Source organism: Perognathus longimembris, chromosome 12, assembly GCF_023159225.1.
Source record: "Perognathus longimembris pacificus isolate PPM17 chromosome 12, ASM2315922v1, whole genome shotgun sequence".
In the NCBI taxonomy this organism is placed as follows: Eukaryota; Metazoa; Chordata; class Mammalia; order Rodentia; family Heteromyidae; genus Perognathus; species Perognathus longimembris.
Genome location: NC_063172.1, coordinates 47,054,401 through 47,075,818, shown reverse-complemented (window position 1 = coordinate 47,075,818; position 21,418 = coordinate 47,054,401). Strand labels below are relative to the sequence as shown.

The following is a 21,418-nucleotide window of genomic DNA, read 5'->3' as shown; positions in this document are numbered from 1 at the left end:
TTCCCCCTTAAATTTTCTAAGTTTATCACAATCATGTCTCCAAATTTGAAGACAGAGAGAGGAAAAAAACTAGGGTTTTAGACAAAAAAGACCCTTGCTTTTCAAAGTACAAAATTCCTTTGGTACTTTACATTAAATTAAACTCACACTCAATCAGACTATACATACTAGGAAGGTAACTGTCTTGTGTTTTATTCACTGATGTATCCCCAGTGGCTATGTCAATACTGAATACTTAAGTGTTTGTTGAGTCAAAGGTGAACACAATGATGAACAGTTGTCTCTATATTTCAACTACACTTTGTTAATTTATGTAGAAGCATGTTTATTATATGAAACTTGTTTTTCCAAACCTAAGACTCAATACTAACATAAGCTATTTCACAATTAAAAAATAATGTACTTTTGGATGCTGATGGCCCACACTTGTAATCCTAGCTACTCAGGAGGCTAAGATGTAAGAAGGATCACAGTTTGAAGCCAGCCTGAGCAAGACAGTTCATGAGATTCTTATCCTTAATTAACTACCAAAAAGCCAGAAGTAGAGCTATACGTCAAGTGGCAGAGTGCTAACCTTAAATAGAAATGCTCAGGGACAATACTCAGGCCCTAAAGTTCAAGCCCCAGCACCCACACACATGCGTGCGTGCACACACACACACACACACACAGACACAGTTATATAATATTCACTTATGTAATAATATTCATATATAATATTGAGAATAATAGATGTGACTATGCTGTCAAATTTTAACTCCCAATGAATTATTTCTACTATAGATGTATAAAAGTACAAGTACATGCATATTGGTTTCAAAGTAAAATAGTTTATATTTTGGTTTCCTGTCAAAGCACAAATATTTGAGATCTGGTTTTTGTTTTTTTTTCCAGTCCTGGGCTTGGACTCAGGGCCTGAGGACTGTCCCTGGCTTCTTTTTGCTCAAGGCTAGCACTCTGCCACTTGAGCCACAGCGCCACTTCTGTCCATTTTCTATATATGTGGTGCCAGGGAATCGAACACAGGGCTTCATGTATACAAGGCAAGCACTCTTGCCACTAGGCCAGAGATCTGGTTTAAAACCAAATATTTTTACTTTGTTGAAACTGATCAAATACTCTTGTATTACTAAGGCAAAAGTTCATAAGCTGAATTAAAGACAAGAGAAAGAGACCCTAGGAAATAATGTTCCTCAGACCAGTTGTCTCCTCTAGTCCCAGGCCTTGCTTGTAAACCACCTGAAGCAATGTATACTTTCTGAATACAAGGTCAACTGTGTAGGAGTCTGACAACTATAGACTGAACCTTTTAAAAACTGGCTTCAGGGTAAACCTTAAAATGACAACAGAGACACTGGGCCTCAAGGCTTAAAACACAGGATCTTATTTTATTTTATTTTTTGCCAGTCTTGGAGCTTGGACTCCTGGCCTGAGCACTGTCCCTGCCTTCCTCTTTGCTCAAAGTTAGCACTGTAGAGCCACAGCAACATTTGCAGCTTTTTCTGTTTATGTGGCGCTCAGGAATCAAACCCAGGGCTTCATGTATGCAAGGCAAGCACTCTACCACTAACCCATATTTCCAGCCCAAAACATAGGATCTATGAATGTTGGATTTTGTTATTTTGTCGTCTCTAAAAATAAATGCATAGTCATCTCAGTCTCCAAAATATTTTAATTTTTTTTAGAGCTCAACATCTTTCTAGGAAGCTACAAAATGAAGAAATTTATTTAGCCATTATCTCACAAATTCTCCATTGTTCTTGACATGTAAATTTGCAATGATTTTAAAATAATACATTAATACACATAATACATCAACACATATATCAATACATATATTGAGAACCAAATGGCTTCTAGTGATTAGAATTTCTTCAAGCCTGGAAATGAATAGATATAGCAGCTGAAAACCACAAGCCTTATAAAACCTTAGAATGACTAATGTTAAGGACTTAGGTGTGATATATTTTTCCTAAGAGAAAAAATTTCAGTTTCTAGAGAGCATTCACTTCGGACATCTCAACTCCTGATTTGAGAGGCTGTATACTGTGCACTTCTGTACCACACTTAGGACAAGTAAAGTACATATCAAATAAGAAGCTGCTCTTAGCACAGTAGTAACAGAAGATGTGATCGCATCCTATGGTGTGAGGCATGGTGGGCCACTCTCCACACAGAGAACATTCTTTGCCCCTGGTGGCTAACACACTGTCACTATTAGGAGATCCCGTCAGAGGAATACACCATGATGACAGTTTGGCTTTTAACTTCTGGATATTGATGAGGGGTAAGAGAAATATAAGAAATTCAGCAAACCCATGCCAGAGAAGTTCCCTGTTCATGTACTCAAAGCCAACTTCACGGATATTTTGGGGTTTGCAAAATACAGAGTGAACACCTAGCACACGCTCTGTCAAAGTTGCAAACTTTCCCCTTTGAAGGAAAATCAAGAAATTAATCAGCTCACCTAATTTTAAAAGTCCAACCACATAATTCATGCCCTGTTTGACTCTCCCAAAGGATGCAAAATGATAGTTTCGAAACAAATCATAGCATCGTTCTTCTAACCACCTCCCACCAACTGTACAGACAGCATACCACAGTTTCTGATTTTTACTTGGTGGCTGATATTTTGAGTTCAGAGAAAAATCATTTTTGTACTGAATATTCAAGACTGACTGTCCCACAGTGGCATTTTTAGAGTAGATGGTGAATCTCCACAAGAAAAGCCACAAGAATGCTTTCAATTCTGGTTCAAAGCGAGCTAACAGCCCTGGCTTAAATCCATGAAAGCACTGAGTAAACTGGGACCAAACTAGCTGCTCCAGGGCTTTATTTAGTTCAAGAGCATCCAACTGACTTATTCTGAGCACTCTGTTTGTACTCTTTGTAATATCTTCTTTGGGAGCCATGTCTTCTCCAAAGGTCTGTGGGAGAAAATACAATTAGGGAACTTAGTCAAATGGCTGCAATCTTGGACTACGTCCTCAACATGCACTTGGAAAATTGTGGCTCACAACTGATATGAGTATACACAGAGGATGGATCTTTCAGTTGGACAAAAGGAGTAGAGTGAACAATCACTTCTTACTGGAACTTATCTCTCCTTGCTCTCTCCCTACTTTTCTGCTTTCTCATCCCTCACCTGTCTTTTTGCTTTTTCGCATTTGCCCCACCTCCACCTTGGTTCTTCTCATCAAGGGAATATCAGTATCTAGCACTTCTATTAACTCCAAAGGCATAGTTTTCAATCAGTAACTCCATCTTTCTCAAATTTATTTTATATTTACAAAGATATTTAGGAGGAATATGAACAAATAATCCCTATATGTTACTGTCATACTGTTGCAGAAAATAAGTACTAGTAAATATTAGCTTGAAGCAACAAGAGTTCAGAAATAAAGAAATCAAAACAAACACATACTATAGTATTTTTTAAAGAATAATATAAAGATATAGTCTATGGTAATTTTATGAATCTACCAAGGAAATACATAGGTGCTAAAACAGAAAAACATCTAAATGGAATAGAAGCTATTGAACAGCTCATTATGTATGCTAGATTGACTCAAAACACGGAGTCATTGCTGGAGTTGAGTATCTAGACTAGATTAGAATTTAAAATTTTATCAATAACTCAACAAACCCTAACCACTATCCCCAAATGGTATTCAGTTCTAAAATGGGCTATTTGTATGGTTTTACTTACATGTGGAACCCAAAGAGAACTCATAAAAGCCAAAAATAAACCTGGTTTCTAGAGGCTGTGACAAACAGGGAAAGACTGATGAAAGTCTACAGACTTTCAGTTACAAGATGAGTAGTTCTGAGGACATAATTTACAGCATGGAGGGTATAGTTAATAATTCAGTATTCATCAGAATTTTTATATTCAATATCCTCACTCCCAAATTCCATTCACTTATACCTGTACACAAAAATTAATAATGTTTGATGACAGATGTGTTAAATGTGCTGGTCATTTTATAATGTATGTGTGTATATTAAATCATTATGCAGTTATTGTCAATTATGCCTCAATAAGGGTGGGGAAAAAGAAAACTGGCTTTGAAAACATAGAATGTAATCATGTTCTTAAGGTTTTTGAAAGGTCTACCACATTGAGACAAGAATACAGAGTTACAAAGAAAGACACAGATTCTGCTTAAGTTTACGTCTACCATCTGGTCATGTATTCTTGGAAAAGTCATTTCACTTAATCCTATCTCTTGGTTTTCTTATTTGAAAAAATAAAAGGTTAGAGACAAAAGGACGTTAGTCCCTTCAATTCTACTATTTTGTGATTTTTACCATAAAGATGTTAAATGTTATATTATATGGTCAAAAGATTGACAAGTCTATGTTAAAAGTTGTATTCCTAAAATTGGGTATTTGACAACAGAAGACATTTCCAAGAGATAGTTTTAATATTGCCCATGGATCCTAGACAAGTTACTGGTAGATGATCTTATGATTAAGAAGTTCAAGAATAGAAAGGAAAAATGACCACTTGGTAACTGGATGGAAAACACAATCAGTTTTTCACCAAACTAAAGAAATGACAGGAAGGTCCCCTCAGCCACAAATGCCAAGTTCCTTCTGGGGAGAACTTACCTTTTCCTCCTTTCTTCCACACAAGACCTGATTGCCAGAAGCTATGGCAGTGAAGATTGCTGCTCTGAGTTCTTCTGGGAAATCCTTGCCTCATACTTGCTAGGAGCTACAATAAAGGAAAGAAGGGGTTAGAATGACAGACACAGTTCCCTGTTCTCATTTGATTAGTCTGATTGCCAGGGACTATTGATTGTTTTGTCAAAAACATTTTTTCCCATCCATTTGTTACCCTCTGTCTTCCATATACCGTAAGTCATAGCTGTTCTCATTTCTTCAGTGGATGACACAAAATTGGTCTATTTCTTGTCCTTCAGAAAATTGCTCACACTGTAGTTATTCTAAAACAAACCTAACTCCTAGCTTGCCTTCCTTCCTAAAGAAGAAATACAGTCATAGTCCTCCTTTTGTTCACTAGTGGACTTTACTGTCTGTTCCCTTTTTATCTTTGCAAGGACCATGTTCCCATTCTTTTATTGAGAAACTAAATATTGGCTCAAGCATCACTTCCTCCTGACTCTCCAAATCTAGACTAGCTAACTCTTCACTGGTCCCTCAGCATTCTATTCTTCCTCCTTCCTGGCATCTATGGTTTGTACATAAATAACTTTTGAATTATCTACTTCCTCCACTAAAGGATAAGCACTGATGTAATGGCTATGCATTGATATACTGGCTATTTGGATAATTTCATGGTTGAATCATACCATCACAGTGCCTAGTACACAAATGACATTCCACAAAATACTAGATAAACAGATAATCTATCAATAAAAAGAAAGCCTGATGTAGAAAATATAAATTCCACCCATTAACCTTTAAAATAATTTCCAATTACCATACAAGAGTACTGGTAATTAGTTTACCATGCCTGTGGTACAATACAAGACTATGACACGTCTCAATCCCTGTGCAGTTTACATTCTATTGAAGTAGAAGGAAAGTTAGGTTACATAAACAGGCAAACACAGTGAGATGCGATAAGCAATAAACAAAGGGAAATTCAGGGCACTATGCTTCTGAAATACTTCAGAAGAGCCAGGTACTAGACATCAGCATCCCCTGGGAAGGATTTTCAGTATCCTTATGGTAAAGGAAAATAAAACTATTCCAAATAGAAGGAAAGGTGGTGGTGAGGGGAGCGAGGCCCGAGAATGAGTAGAAAAGGCTAGAGAGGAAAGCACAAGATAGTACCTAAAGGTTCTAATAGCTGAGCTAAGGAGGATTTATTTCATAAAGAAGGTAATAGAGAACCACTGAACAGTTGTAAGCAAAGAACAAATCAGATCTGCTTTCAGAGTGTATCCTCTGGCCAGTATGAGAATGGTTTAGAGGCTGTGAAAAGAACAGGAGGCAGTGTGACCAGTGAGGAGGCCATTAAAGTGATAATGAATAAATTATGGTCTAAATTAGAAAAACATCAGTGAGAACGAGAAAGAGGCCATCACAGAAAACTATGAGGCGGTAGAAGTGACAGGAGTAACTAGAGGGTGATCCATTTCTCTGAAATAAGAAATTCAAAAAGTGACAACGTTTGAAGGAAAAGATGGTACATGCAATTTTCAAGATCAGAAGTTTGGATGAAGTGAATAAGTTCAGTAGGAGGTTATATGAATGTGGGAGAGAAAATCTGGGTGGTGATTTTTATGTGTTCAAGACATTTGCAGAAGGACTAATGCAGTTTCAATCTATGTGATCTAATTAAATGCTAAAATCAGGAAGGCAGTGATCTAAACAAGTAGATCATGTCTACTTATAAAACATTCAGCTTTCCTTCTAATGTTATAATCTTTTTTTTTTTTTTTTTTTTTGGCCAGTCCTGGGCCTTGGACTCAGGGCCTGAGCACTGTCCCTGGCTTCTTCCCGCTCAAGGCTAGCACTCTGCCACTTGAGCCACAGCGCCGCTTCTGGCCGTTTTCTGTATATGTGGTGCTGGGGAATCGAACCTAGGGCCTCGTGTATCCGAGGCAGGCACTCTTGCCACTAGGCTATATCCCCAGCCCTCTAATGTTATAATCTTGATAGCTTTTCATTAATATATATTTATACATATCCATGATAAAAATCTTTAAGCATTTAATCTGTACTGTGTAGTCCTCAGCATCACAATTCTGTATTCTCATTATTCCTCTAATCTAGTAGTTTTCAACCTTAAGAGTTCATCAGAGTCACTTACAGTGCTTGTTAGATTAGTGGGCCTCATTCCTATAATTTCAGATTTAGTAGATCTACAATGGGAGTTCATTTTTCCAACAAATTGTCTGGTGATGTTGAGAAGTCCTGGAATAGCTTAATTCAAAACAAAAATCATACTTTTTTTTTAAAACCTATCACCCAAACATCTCGAGGCTACGTGCCAGCCCTTTCTCAGAGTCATTTCAGGCCTATTCTCAACTTTGTGTCTACAGGAGCTGTAAGAAAGTTTTCACTGACTCGCTTTCTATACTGTAACATTAAAGATCACCTACTTATTCTACAAATGTCCTGGTCATAATAGGTGCTTGCAAGGATATAGATGTCTTGGCTAGTATTTAAAAATTCCAAGGTACAGAAAGGGAGGCAGAAACATAAACAGACAATGAAAATAATTTTACTAAGAGAAAATAATAAATATAAATAATAAAATAATAAAAGGCATGCATAGGGTTCAAAACCACCTCAATAGGGGAAGAATTCCAAATTTTACAAACATACACACACATTATTTTGCATTTTGTTATGCAGTTCAGAAATTATAATTTGATTATATCATTTTATTCAAAGTTGAAAAACTATATTTATAAACTGTGTAAATGAATCCAAATATACATTATTTGCCCATTCTTACTGAATGACTTCTTTCTTACTTCATTGTTACTGCTGTGACAAAGTAAGGATGTTGGCAAGAAAGTAGACCAAGCCTGTTTCCATCATTGAAACTGTGTAATCTATCATGTCCCAATGGAGTCTTTAATTCTTGTCTTTGTGCCTCTTTCATATGCTACAAAACAGTTGCCTTCCTTCTCAGCTAATCCAACTGTCCCAAACTATCTGAAATTTGCATTCCAATTCTATTTCAACATTCTCCATCAAATCTTCAAACTATCCCTGTTTTCATTAATTATTACCATTTTTTTAACTCTGCCTATTCCATGTGATCTGTAATCCCAGTAGTGAGAATACACATCTTCTTTCCCTATCTTGAATGTAATTCAGTGAGGGAAAAATAAATTCTCATTCTTCCTCCCCTTCTCCCTTCATTTCCCCTTTTCCTTCCTCTTCCCCTTTCCTTCCTTTCTTTCATCCCAGTACTGGTGCTTGAACCCAGGGTCTTGCCCTTTTGCTTAGCTTTTTCCTTTAGGGCTGGCATTCTACCAACTGAGCCACACCCTCCACTACTACATTTTGCTTGTTATGTGGAAGTCTTCTGATTTGTCTTCTGGGACTGGCTTCTAACCTTGAGCCTCAGATCTTAGCCTCCCGAATAGCTAGGATTATAGGCATGAGCCAGTAATCTAATGTCTAGTGTTACCTTCTCAAAGCACCTGTCACATTTGAAGTGACGTTGATAATTTGAATCAGTTTTCCTCAAGTAATATTCTACAATCAGTTTTGTGTGGAAATGTGGTTTAATGAATTCTTCTACCCTAAGAGTAACTACAATTCTGCATTTTCCCCAGATTACATATTCTGTGGTTAGTAGGATGAAACTGTTTTATTGTCAGACTACTCTTTGAAAGCTCTGATCACACTAGACATAAACATTAAATCAAGCACACCAGTCACCAGTGTAATTTCAATACACCCACATCCACAATGCTAAGATTAAATGGATAGCTTTTATAGTTATGTATTAGAAATGTTTGTTTTTCCTCATATAGCTAGTTGTGTCAAGTTATGTATCTTCAAATACTACAATTACAACACTTTCAGATTATAGCTAAAAAATACCTTATTAATCTTAAAGCTCAAACATGGACCAGTATACTGCGGGGTGTATAGTAGCTGCTCAATAAATGTAGAATTTCCATGAAATATAATGAGTGGTTTGATGTCATCAATATGATAACTGAATAATTATGTGTGCTTATCTGATGAAGTGTATGGTTGGGAAAGGTATCTCTCCTTCAGGTCCTTTACTGATATTTTGTGAGAAACCAATAAAGGGCATGGTTACTCAAAGGTATCATCTATTTCAAAACCCTTGTTTCTGGAGGAATTATACTCGAGAACATTTAGTAAAGACAGGAATTTGTAATGACTGCCAGAAAAAGACACTTAACAAAGTCTCTAACAGATCCAAATTTTAACAATACTTATAAAAAATTCTTTCTTATCCCTTCTGTTATAGTTTAACATTTTTTTCTTTCTTTTTTTCTCCCCAGGCTTGGCCTCAGTATAGATTAGGAACAGCTGGGCTTGATCTCTTCCCAATGTAAGACTCTTTAATAGACCAAAAGACTTATTATTAAACTGCTCTTCAGCCTTTGCTCTTCCAGATGAATAATTTCTTTCTCTGTTTTTCTTTTGTGCTTTAGGTTTTATTTTCCAAGTTTTAGTCATTTTTGTGACTTCTTTTAAACACAAAACAAACATACACCACAGTTTATTATAAAGAGTGGAATACCTCTCCTATATTCTACATTCCTATATTCTCCATTAGGCAACTATAATAAAGAAGAAAAAAGCAGATTAACAATAAAACAAGCTTGGGTTTAAATTCTAGTTGTGTTACTTAACTGCTACATGATCTTAAAATGAATTCATTAGCCTCAGAGTCTTCTCTAAAGTATTACAAATAATAGCTACCTCACAAGGGTGCTGAGATCAAACTAGATAATATTATTAAAGTGGTTTGGAAACTGTAAAGAATACTTATTAGTACACTGTTACTACTTTGGCTAGGAATAGACATAAAAACAAAGACTGAGTTTATTTTGGCAAATCTCATTTGAAAAGACTGTAATCTTCATTATTACTCATACTAATGCCTTAATCAACCTATATCAAAAGGACTTTTTCCAGGAAATAACTGACTACACTACTAAAATATAATTGTGGCAGTTAAACAGTGAATATGATGACAGTATTATGTGTACCTGTGGGGTGGTCAGGAGGGAGGGGGAGGCAGAGTCATGTATGGTTCAATAGGGCTCATCTCTTTCTTAATTTGAATCCTGAGGACAAAAGCAATGATACAATGAAACTCCCAGAGTATGGGATGCATTCCAACATGATATGCTCGTTTGACAATTTAATCCCATCCACATAGTTGTACCTGTTAACCTTTAAGAGATAAAAACAAAACAAAACTCAGGAATGCAGAGTGATAACAGGTGACTCTAGAGTGCTTTGTTCCACTAGACACACTTGGTATAGGCAGATCAAGACAAGTATCTAATCTTGGGTTCATTATCAACACCCTACATTCATCTATATTCTACCTAAATTTACCCTTCCTTTCCCTCATCCTATTCTACTCCCCATTTTCTAGCAGTTACATATAAGCTGGTATACTGCATTTTGAGAAGGACAGGGCTCAGGAATAGAAAAACTAAGGAAATAAAAATAATTGGAAGTTTGATTAATCAGATTACTGAAACCTCTTTCTTTACAATATAATAAAATTTGTCTACAATAGATGTGAAACATAGGAAAATGCCATAAATGTCTTGAAATCACACAAAACCATTTTTGGCCTTAATTCAAACAGTTTACACTGAAGTGAATCCAAATTCAATTTTAATCAATATTTATTGAGTATCTAGTATCAGACTTCCTCCTAAAAACTAAGAGATGACATCTAAATATTTAACTCTTAATAACTTCTTTTTATTCAGTCTGTAGTCAGGACCAGCCGAGGATCTCTGATGGATCTCAAAATGTGGAAACACTATAAAGAAAGGGTCACAAAACTTCCCAGACAGAAAACATAAAAGTGGTATTTAGGGCAAGAGAACAGGTTGTACAAAAGCCCTGTCACATGTGTGCTCCTCCTGCCACATGTCTAGCCAGGGCATCTGGGGATGGGTTTCAGCTTGAGGCGCATACATTATTGGTTAGCCTTGTCAATGGGGTTGCATTTGTCTCCTGGAAGCAAAGAGACAAGTCATCTGCTATGAAGAAAGCAGAGCAGGCTGGCAAAAAAGACTGACTTAAGGGTCAACAGGACACACTGTAGAAAGCCCCCATGTTAAGGAAATTGCATTGACTCTGAAGGCAAAAATAATCATCAACAAGGAAAGACATAACCTGTTTAATTTTATGAAGTTATGTGACGAAGACTAACTCAAAGGAAAATTGATGTTTCAGCAGACCAGTTATAGGACTCTGACAACTCAAGAGTATATCCAAGATGCTAACGACTTACTGAGAAAAAAGAGTCAAAGTAATGACTTCATTAAGAACTATGGAACTCATAAAGGAGATTATAAGTTTCCTTATAGTTTGGATCCAAAAAGAAAAATCACTTATATTTTTTATAGGCCAGTGCTATCCTGGTTTCTGTTACACTGCCTGCCAGCACCAATGCTCCACCAACCATTGGTCAGTCTATTTCTACTTTACTTGCAAGAATTAGAGCAAACTTTTACAACGTCCATATTATTGGTTCAATTTAGGTTAGCAGCCAGTTTTATAAATGTAGGCCTGAACTTGAACATTTAAAAGTGTAAGCTACCATTTTATATTTTTAATGTTGGCACTGTTCTGAATAAAAACAAATGCCATTAATTTACATGCTTTTTTGTTTTTAGGATGTAAAAAATAGACAATGCTTTCTTCTATTCTACTTTTAATACCCCAATCCTGTTACTATTCTTTCCCGTTTTCCAATCCATACTAATGTTTAGATTCTATCAGGCTAACCCAGGGGAAAACATTCATTAGGTAAGCGAAAGATATATAAAAGTAATTAAAATTTTAATTTGCAATATAAATAATGTGAAAGAAGTTTACCAGTTAGGGATGTGAAAAGGACACTTAAACAAAATTAAGACCAGAATAAAAAAGTATCTGCTAGGGTTAGTGTGATTAACTTGTCACATAAATATGTTTAAGACAAAATGATCCAGCACTAAAAACTATTAAAAGAGGTCTCCTGCTGACACTTTATCACTAGATATGTCACACTGCTTTTCTTTCAGGGTAAAAAAACCAAAAAACAGAAACAGAAAATATGTATATAAAGACCAGCTACCAACACACTTACTCTTAAATAATTCATGATTTCTTTTTGTTTTTTATTTCCCCAAATAAAACCTTTTTCAACTATATCACATTTAAAAGCCAAAATAAATGACTTTCTCACTGAAGGAGGAAATTCCCGGATGTATTTTAGAGCTGTTATTGAATATAGTACAAATTATGAATGGATATATTTTACTTAAAAACATGTTATTGACAGAAATCTATCAATAATAATGTGAGTATTGTCAAGGGCCTGTCAATATTAACGTAATTATGATTAAGGGGATAACATGGATTTTAGCTATAATACCAAGTAACATCTCCTCTGTTGCTGCTATCAATATACACATTATTATTGACCTGTTCTGAGACTCTCAGTACTAGATGTATTACCATTAAACGTATTTGTCAATGCATACTGCCTACAGAAATTCTACATTTAAATTTACAATCTTGTAAACTTTGTCAGCAGAAACATGTGATTTCCAATTAATCTCTAAGATATTATATTCACCCTCACACCCTTGTCAGACTGCTCTTTTGCAAGTCCAAAGTAATCAGTTGATTTTTTTCCTATGACAACATCACAGCCACCTTATCTTAGTGGAAAATTCATTTTATTCCAAAACTTTTTGACTAATTATAAGGTTATGAAATTAGCCTCAATGACTGGTGATCTTCAGTTCTGAACCTAGACACTCTAGTACTGTATTTCCTTTGTGTGGCTATATAGATTTACTGTCCATTGTATTGAAATCAATACTAATAAATGGGACATGCATCGAAGAGGGATTTAACAGGACACCAATTCCCAGAACATACTTCAAATACCAGTAAAAGAAAAAAGCTATGGCTGAGACCCATCAGAATGCTGTGACCTCTGGTACTGTAAGCAGGCCTAGAACAGCAACTCTAAGTTCAAATCTCACTTGTCACAGACTTGCTAAGTGATTTGAGACTGTTCTGTTCCTGCTTTCCATCATCTATAAACTGCCTCAACAGTTCACAGATCACTGATGTTATTATACATCCCACTCAGATACATTTGGATATCTAATATTTTTAAATTGAGGACATTTGAGCTCTAAACGTTTCTTAAGTTCAATGCAATTCTTAAGAAACTCTCAGTAAAACTTTTCTCTTTGCTGGATAGTATGTATCAGAGTTAAACTTAAAAAATACACATACTTCTTACAAAGATGAGTAATGACAAATAGAAAGGAGAGGGAAAAACAGTTCACTCATTTCAAGAAAGAAATTCATGGGCTGGGGATATGGCCTAGTGGCAAGAGTGCTTGCCTTGTGTACATGAGGCCCTGGGTTCGATTCCCCAGCACCACATATACAGAAAATGGCCAGAAGTGGTGCTGTGGCTCAAGTGGCAGGCAGAGTGCTAGCCTTGAGCAAAAAGAAGCCAGGGACAGTGCTCAGGCCCTGAGTCCAAGCCCCAGGACTGGCAAATAAAAAAAAAAAAAAAGGAAATTCATAATAAGACTTACACAATAAGCTGAGGGCTTTATCTTGGCTACAGTACTATTTCTTTGGGTATCTGAAGCTAATACAAAATACTTTTAACTTAAAACAGAATTTCTAATTCTTTGGTCTACCTCATACCTGAGCTTTTAAAGAAAGAACAAGGTCTCATACTCTTTTAGCAAGCTTGTATTTGAGTCTTTAAAAGAGAAATTTTGGGCCTAGAAATTGTGGCACATATCTGTAAACAGAGGATAGTAGTTTGAGGTCAACCCTGGCAAGTTAGTGAGATTTTATCTCAAAAACAAGCTGGACATGGTAGCAGATATCTGTAGTACTAGTTGGTTGAGAGGCAGAAAGAATACTGTGCTCAGAGGCTGGTCTAGGAAGAAGTTTAAGACCCTATCTGAAAAACGAAAAAGCAGAAACAACTAGGGGAAGGCATAATGGTAGAGTCCCAACATTCAATCAGAACAAAAACAAGTATGAAAACATTGCAGAAAAGTGAACAGATATTTAATTCTGGACAAGTAACTTTACTACACTATGTATTTCATCCACTGGCCAGAAGGGGCGCTGTGGCTCAAGTGGCAGAGTGCTAACCTTGAGCGAAAAAGAAGCCAGGGACAGTGCTCAGGCCCTGAGTTCACGGCCCAGGACTGGCCAAAAAAAAAAAAAAGAAAGATTATAACATTAGAAAGAAAGCTGAATGTTTTATAAGTAGACATGATCTACTTGTTTAGATCACTGCCTTCCTGATTTTAGCATTTAATTAGATCACATAGATTGAAACTGCATTAGTCCTTTTGCAAATGTCTTGAACACATAAAAAAAAAGAAAGTCTTCACAGAAAGTAATAGCAACACTAAGGAAAATGATCCCAACAAAGTTGTTAGTTTAAAATAAATAGTAAACATCTATCACTTACTAGTAACTTAAAAGCCATGACTATAGTTAACAACCAATGCAGAAATTAAAGAGTAAAAGATTTCATCCTTATTAAGCTCTTTTATTATGTCTATTCTAAAATAAGAAGCAAAGGGAGATGAATGATATATAAAAATCACATGGTTACAGGGAAGCCATTGCCAAGATGATGGAAATAAAAGGTAAACAAGTACTTTAAAGTGGTACCAAAAGGAACATGGATAGAGTTAAGAGACATGAACTACTGGAAAAAAAATCCTCCTCTAAGAATGAATAAGCAAGAGCCTCATGAAACAAGTAGATCAAATAAATAATATACATATTGGAAGGTTCTTTAGAACCAAATACTTGAGTAGCATTCCAAATGACTTGAAAATTATTGGAACATACATTTACTTGTACCTTATAGGCAAAACAGAATGCATAAATAATCCCCAAATGAACCAAGTTGGATTGGAATAAAAACTATCACAAGATAAATATTACTGTTCAGGTAATACATATTTCCTTTTCATTCTTTTTATTTAATCTGACAGCAAAATAAGTATTACCATCACTATTTACTTGTTTATTGTCTTGCATTTGTTATTTTATTTTTCATGGCTCCAGGGCTTGAATTCAGAGCTTTACACTCAGTGTATTTGCTTAGCTGATGTACTAGTTGAGCCATACCTCCAGCCTTGCTTTTTTTTTTTTTTTTTGGTAATTATTTTGGAGATCGAGTCCGGTGGGCTTTTCTGTCAGTTTTTTTTTCCAACTATGATCCTCTGAATCTCAGCCTTCTGGGTAGCTAGGGTTGTTGGTGTGAGCCACCTGTACTTGGCGTCTAAGAAGACAAAAGTTAAAGCTTGAGGAGATTAACTCTCTATAAAGTTAAGCTACCAATTCATATATTTTGGATGAAGACTAGAAAAACTGAGGACCACAAAAGGAAGTTAGTAGAATAGATACTTGGTAAGCATGGACAAAATTTAGTTCCATAGAATGCAAAACAAATACCCCGCAGGATTATTCTATAGAAAAGAGAGGCAGCCAAGCTCTTGGAACTACAGATGGGAAAAGAAATGAAAAGGAATGTAATCAGGTCCACACTTCTCATCTATATTCCCTGTCCCTTTATAATGTGGTTAAAGGATAAACAAAGGGCTTAGTGTCAAACATGAACAAAAGGAATAGGTGGGAGAAATAATGATGAATTTCTCGAACTATAAAATGCATATACTATTTACAAAATAGATGTGATGCCAACTTATACACTAGAAGGGTAGGTTTAGTCATGATCAAAACAATTACTCTTAGATCTGAGCTTGTTTCTTTTCACTTTTGTTCTCTTTTCTTTTTTTGTGCTCCTTGGGTTTGAACTCGGAGTCATGGACTAGCTAGACAAGTATTTGAGCTATGCCCCAACACTTTGTGCTTTAGTTACTTTTGAGATATAGTATCTTTGACCAAGCCTGGCCTTGGACCTTGATTCTTGTAGTTCAGAACACAGGCATGAGCTACCACACAAAGCCTGTTGGTGGAGAAAAGATATTTTTCTCCAAGCTTACCTTAAATTGTCATCTCCTCAGTCTCTTTCTCCCAAGGAACTGGGATTACAGGTGTGCACCACCATGCACAATTCTAACAGTATCCTCTTTTTAGTAGTTTCAGAAACAGAAAATGAACTTAAAAAGCATGAAATACCAACCAGCCAGGCCATCCTAAGGAAGGTACAACCTGCTTTCCAATCGTAAGTCACAAGGGAATCTGCCTGGTTTGGGGGTCATTATAATGACTCATTATAATCACTTGACTGAAGTAAACTTGAGCCAAGTACCAGGGCCTTAAGACTTCTAGCTTTAACCTTTAAATCATTCACATTTTGTAATAAAATTGGTGAAACATTCAAACTTATCTTTTACTATTATTATCATCATCACTATTATGTTTATGTCAATTCCAGGGCTTAAACTCCAGGCCTGGAGTCTATCCCTTAGCTTTTTCACTCAAGACTAGCCCTCTAGTACTTCCAGATTTTGGGTGGTTAACTAGAGAGAAGAATATTTGGGATGTGTCTGCCCAGGCTTGCTTTAAATCATAATCTTCAGATCTCAGCTTCCTAAATAGTTTCGGATTTCAGGCATGAACCACCTGCTCAGACTTATCATTAAAATGACAGTTGTTGAAACATAGCTTATGTCTATAGTGCTTGGAACATAAAGACCTAAAACTTCAGTAGCAAACCATGCAAGTGAGAAGCAGCCCAGTATGACCTCTGTGTGGGAAGATGCACCTGTCCCAGGACGCTTAGACTGAGGCCATCACTGTCAGAGCAACCAGAAGTCATGCACAGAGACTTGAGTGAGTGAATGTGTTGGAGAAAACCTCTAACAGATTCTGTCTTCCTTACCAGCCAAGGAACTTTAACCCTGGAGAGCCCTTCAAAAGTAAAGACTATGTGACAGATTCGGCATTCAAGTCAACTTTCCAGGTGTTCACTGATCCAAGGGAGAAACCTTACTTTGCAATCACTGTTGACAAGGCTTTAGGTATCATTCATCATTTCTTCCCCATAAGCAGATTCATACTGGGGAGAAACCCTACACATCAGTGGTATGGGGCTGCCTTTAGACAGAGTAGCAACTTTAGACAGCATGAGAGAACTCACATGGGAGAGAATCGCTACAAATGTGGAGACCGTGGAAAAGTCTTCGGCTGGAACACTAACCTACACAGCCACTGAAAGACCCATGCTCAGTTTTTGTGTTTTAGTAAGAAGAAAACATAACATGGATGGAATTTTATTTCACCCATTGGCAGGCAACTTAATGGAGTGAAAAGTAATATAGAAAAGAAGCATTCTGACTGTGTATATGGGAATATACTGGAAAAAATCAACAGCCAGTGCTGGGAAGGAAAAGATGATGCTAGACATACATCCTTGTACCTGAATCCATTACCATTGATAGAAACCATGGGGTTGGGTTTAAGGGCCACTGTCTTGTTCATCAATGGCAAGCAGTTTCTGTATTTTCTGAAAGAATGGAAAAGGGACATAAATGTTTAGAAACTGTGATGAATTAGTTCTCAGAAAAAGATAAAGGAAACAGATACCTCACTTCTTGGTGTCTAGCCAAGACCATCAAGGGAGGCAACAGTTCTGAAAGGAATTTTGGTCCAAAAACAGAAACTGTACATATGACACACATATCTCCTTTTGCAGTAGAACCTAAACATAGGCTGGGGTGTCAAAGGGATAGAAACTTTAAAAATTGTGCTGTGAGGAAATGTGGGGCTAGGACTCAGCTCTTTACCAGAGGCATGATAACAGAATGGTATACAATAACTTTCAGGTTCAGTTACTGAAGGTATAAAATGGAAAATACCTACCCTCCCTCTACTAAAGATTATGATGAACAGCAATTTAAGCAAAATTTTTCTTGATAAAATAAAATATGAGAAAGGCAGAAACATATGAAGTTAGGTCTCTGCTTGTAAACAGAATATGAAATATGAATCTATAAAAGAAATGAAATTGAATATGTACACTTGTATCACTTAGATATAAACCAGTTGTGAATACACACATGATTCTAGAGAACTACCAAAATCAAATGTACACTAAGTATCATTGACTTTCATGTTAGAAGGAAGGGCAGATCCTCTAGTCTAAGATCCAGATTAAATTTTCTTAACAGGAACACTGCTATAAAAGTAGGACGCATAAATAGCTGTTCTTGTTAAAACACAGTTGATAGTCTGTTTGCTTTGTCTCTCCCTGCATGGCTCCAGGAAATTTCTACAAAAAGTTCTTTTATGGAACGATTTTAAAACCACAGATTAAGTGCTACTTCTAATTCCTAAAAAACGAGAATTAGGCCAAAAGGTAAAGTTGGCCCAAGGCAAACTAGAATCAAGACCAGAATCCAATTCTTTAAATTTTAGTATTCTTTTCTACTAGGTCTCGATATTTTGGACTTTTCTTTTTTTTTTAAGCAAAAAACAAAACTGAAATTCCCATTTTGATGTGGTTATCCCACTTTCTTTTCCTATCTTCCAGTTCAAGGCCATTGTACTCTAATCTTCCTGGATACCAGTAACTGAAGAAACAGTGGAGATAAAAGAAGAGCACAAAAAGCAAAGAAAAAAGAAAGGTTTACTGTTTCAAGTTCTCACTGTTTTGGTTTAACTATAGGTACCACATGGTTGGAAGGTGTTTTGATTACTAACTGGAGGGGGGAATCTATAGCTCTGAAAGTGTTTATGAAGGTCAAAGATAAAAATCTGACCAAAGGTGCCAAAGAAGAATGCCAGAACATGTTAGATTTGAACTTTAAACTGTGTCTAATTTTGTTCAAAGTCTTTCCTACCACCACAATTTCAGTTTATGGAAAATCAGCATGCAAATCAATATGTAAACACACACACACACACACACACACACACACACACACACACACACACACACACTTTTAAGGATCCAGAAGCAAAATACCAGTAATTCTCACATGACTGGTTCGCTATCATTGTGAAATACAATCTAGACTTTTCCTTTAGCATTTTTGTCAAGACAAAAAAAATTTTCAACTTCTCTTTCCTCATAAGAAATCTCAATCTGCTTTTAAGCATACTTAAAAAAAATTAGGGGGATGGGGGAAATACGATCCTTCACAACACATGAGCCCTCAAAAAAAGCTTGGATGCTGATTCCTTAAAGAAAAAGAAAAAAAGTAGCATGCATTAGTTCTACTAGGTTGTGACATTTTCACCCTTGCAAACAATGTATTTCAAGCCGCCCATCCCCGCCCCCCCAACCTGGGCCCTGACAGGTCCTGCAAACTCGCTAAAGCCGCTCTCAGAGTAAAGCTCACCGGGAAAGATTCTCAAGCTTGTCTATTAAATATATATATATAATGTATTTACCAGTGGAAGACTGGTAATACGCAGGAAGACTAACTTCTACCAGTGTTTCTGTGTTGTTTTTTTCCCCCCCTTCTACTTTTTTTAATGGAGCGATCGTCAGGGGCTGGGGATCGGGAGTTTGAGATTTACTATTGCCTTCCCTCAAATCCCAGAGTCCTGCTCTGATTCTTCCAGGAAGCCGGTCCACAGTGCTGCTCAGCGGGCGGAGAGCGACCCGGCGACGACGTGGCCTGCCCGGGCCCGCGGCCAGGCCTCGGCCGCACGCCGCTACTCCGCGCGCGCTCACTGACCTGAGGGGCCGCGCGACCAACTTTTCCTCAAACATCTTCGGGCAAACTGGGTTTTCCCTACTAGAAAATGAGTTCTCGAAGCTTCCGGAACTCGCGGGCTTCCGGTGTGACAGAATGCCCGGAAGTGTCTTTAAAAAAAAAAAGGGAAATCACCCCGGTGTGCTGCAGTGCGCGGCGCAGGCCCGCGAGGGCCCATCTAGGAAGGACTCCGACAGTCGAGCAGCCGAGTGGCCAAGCCGCGCCCCGGAACCCAAGAGCCGAAGAGCCGAAGAGGACACTCCGCGAGCGCTGATTGGTCAGACCAACTGTCTCCTGATTGGCGGGAGCGCGAACTGGTCAGCCCCGGTCGGGGGCTGGGTGTGTAGGGGCTTCCGTGTCGGCGGGGCCGCACGGACTCCCTGTCTCTCGGAGGGGAGGCAGGTTGCTCTGGGTCTGCAGACGCCGCCGCGGACCGCCGGGTTAGCGCCGCCGGGTGGTGACCGGACGCTTCAGCACCTCCGCGTCTCCTCCTCGTTCGTCTGGGGAGGCGGCCTTGCTGAGGGGTTGCCTCTTGGGGAAGGGAGCCCGGGATTTGGTGCGCTGAGACGCGTGCCCTGGGCGCGTGGCGTGCGGGCCTCTGCGGGCTGGGCAGCGCGGGCGGCAGAGGGCTGGTTACGGGACGGGTCAGCCCGCCCTGGCAGGTCTGGCCTCCCAGGTGTTAGGTCCTCACCTAACACCAGGGACCGGGTAAATCCACTGTCCTGTGCCCTGGGCTGCTGACTTCTCCCCTGGAGGCATCCCGGGTGTGGACCCCAGAGTACCAGGTACACGGAAAGTGGAGAGGGGTGGGGAAGCAACTCCTCAGGTATTGACAGGGCTGGGATCTCCACTGCCTTCTGTATCATGAATAACACATCCCTGGTGGATTGGTTATAAGGTTTGGTTGAAATCAGGTAAAGATATTTACACCAAGTAGGGTTTTTTTGTTTGTTTCTTTTCTTTCTTGTTTTGACCCCTGACACTCCCCTCCCCCCAAAGCAGTCAAACCTTTTAGCAACTCTGTTGTGGAAAGCTGTTCTCATCCTGTAGAAGCAATGTTACAGGAATATATTTCCCCAGCCTTTTGCTTACGTTGTTTCAGAGATGCTCTGTGCACCAAAGTTACTCAAATTATGCAGCATTATGGATGAAAGAAAGACTGTTATTTCATTCATGTTTACACTCACTAAACAGTTTCAGAACACTTACACCTGCAATGTTGTCATCTTTGCGTGGAACAGATCTTGGAGAAGAAATAGAGCAGAAGAAGGGGAGGAAGATTCTTCTAGAATTAGCCAAGCAAAGCTCTTTCCACCAAGTGAACCAACAGTACCAGGAGCTACAATTTGGTAGGGTATATACTCACAGGAAAGGAGATTTTTCAAGGCAAGCACTCTTGCCACTAGGCCATATTCCCAGCCCTAGAAAGGGAGATTTTTCTACAGATGGTCTGTTGGATATGGTGGCCACTAGCCCTATGAGATGTAGTTAGTCTAAGGTCCACTATAATGAAAAGGAGTAGACATTAGATTATGAATCGAAATGAAAATGATTTTAGACAATTCAAAATTACATATGTGATTCCCATTATATTTATATTGGATACTGCTATTCTGGACAGTAAGAAAATGCCTTCAGAAGAGCAAGTTCTTTTTTTTTTTTTTGGCCAGTCCTGGGCCTGAGCACTGTCCCTGGCTTCTTTTTGCTGAAGGCTAGCACTCTGCCACTTGAGTCACAGCGCCACTTCTGGCCGCTTTCTGTATATGTGGTGCTGGGGAATCGAACCCAGGTCCTCATGTATATGAAGCAGGCACTCTTGCCACTAGGCCATATCCCCAGCCCAAGAGCAAGTTCTTCACTTAGCAGTTGTGAAGGAATGTAGTCATGTTGCACTTCCCAGTTTACTCACAACTGTGCTCTACAGTAGACCCTTGGTATCAGTAGAGGTATGATTGATTCTAAGAAAATTTCTTTGGAGGAAAATCCAAGAATACTCAGTGCATGGAGTTCAGTGCTGTATTGTGGAT

The 21,418-nt window shown here is 38.1% G+C and overlaps 1 protein-coding gene across 3 annotated transcripts; it reads right to left on the bottom strand.

Moving 5' to 3' along the window:
- Positions 1 to 1,654: 1,654 nt before the first annotated feature.
- On the bottom strand, positions 1,655 to 19,621 carry Pex2 (peroxisomal biogenesis factor 2). 3 transcript variants are annotated; one of them, XM_048358731.1, is made up of 4 exons: positions 19,374 to 19,518; positions 4,615 to 4,720; positions 1,981 to 2,927; positions 1,655 to 1,945 (listed from the first exon to the last, which is right to left on the bottom strand). In XM_048358731.1, the coding sequence occupies exon 3, from the start codon at positions 2,910 to 2,912 to the stop codon at positions 1,995 to 1,997; it is 918 nt and encodes a 305-aa protein (XP_048214688.1). In that variant the 5' UTR covers positions 2,913 to 2,927; positions 4,615 to 4,720; positions 19,374 to 19,518; the 3' UTR covers positions 1,655 to 1,945; positions 1,981 to 1,994. The 3 variants fall into 3 exon arrangements, with proteins under 3 accessions (XP_048214688.1, XP_048214690.1, XP_048214687.1); XM_048358733.1 differs by lacking the exon at positions 19,374 to 19,518 and adding an exon at positions 19,527 to 19,621 and having other exon boundaries at positions 1,655 to 2,927; XM_048358730.1 differs by having other exon boundaries at positions 1,655 to 2,927.
- Positions 19,622 to 21,418: the final 1,797 nt, after the last annotated feature.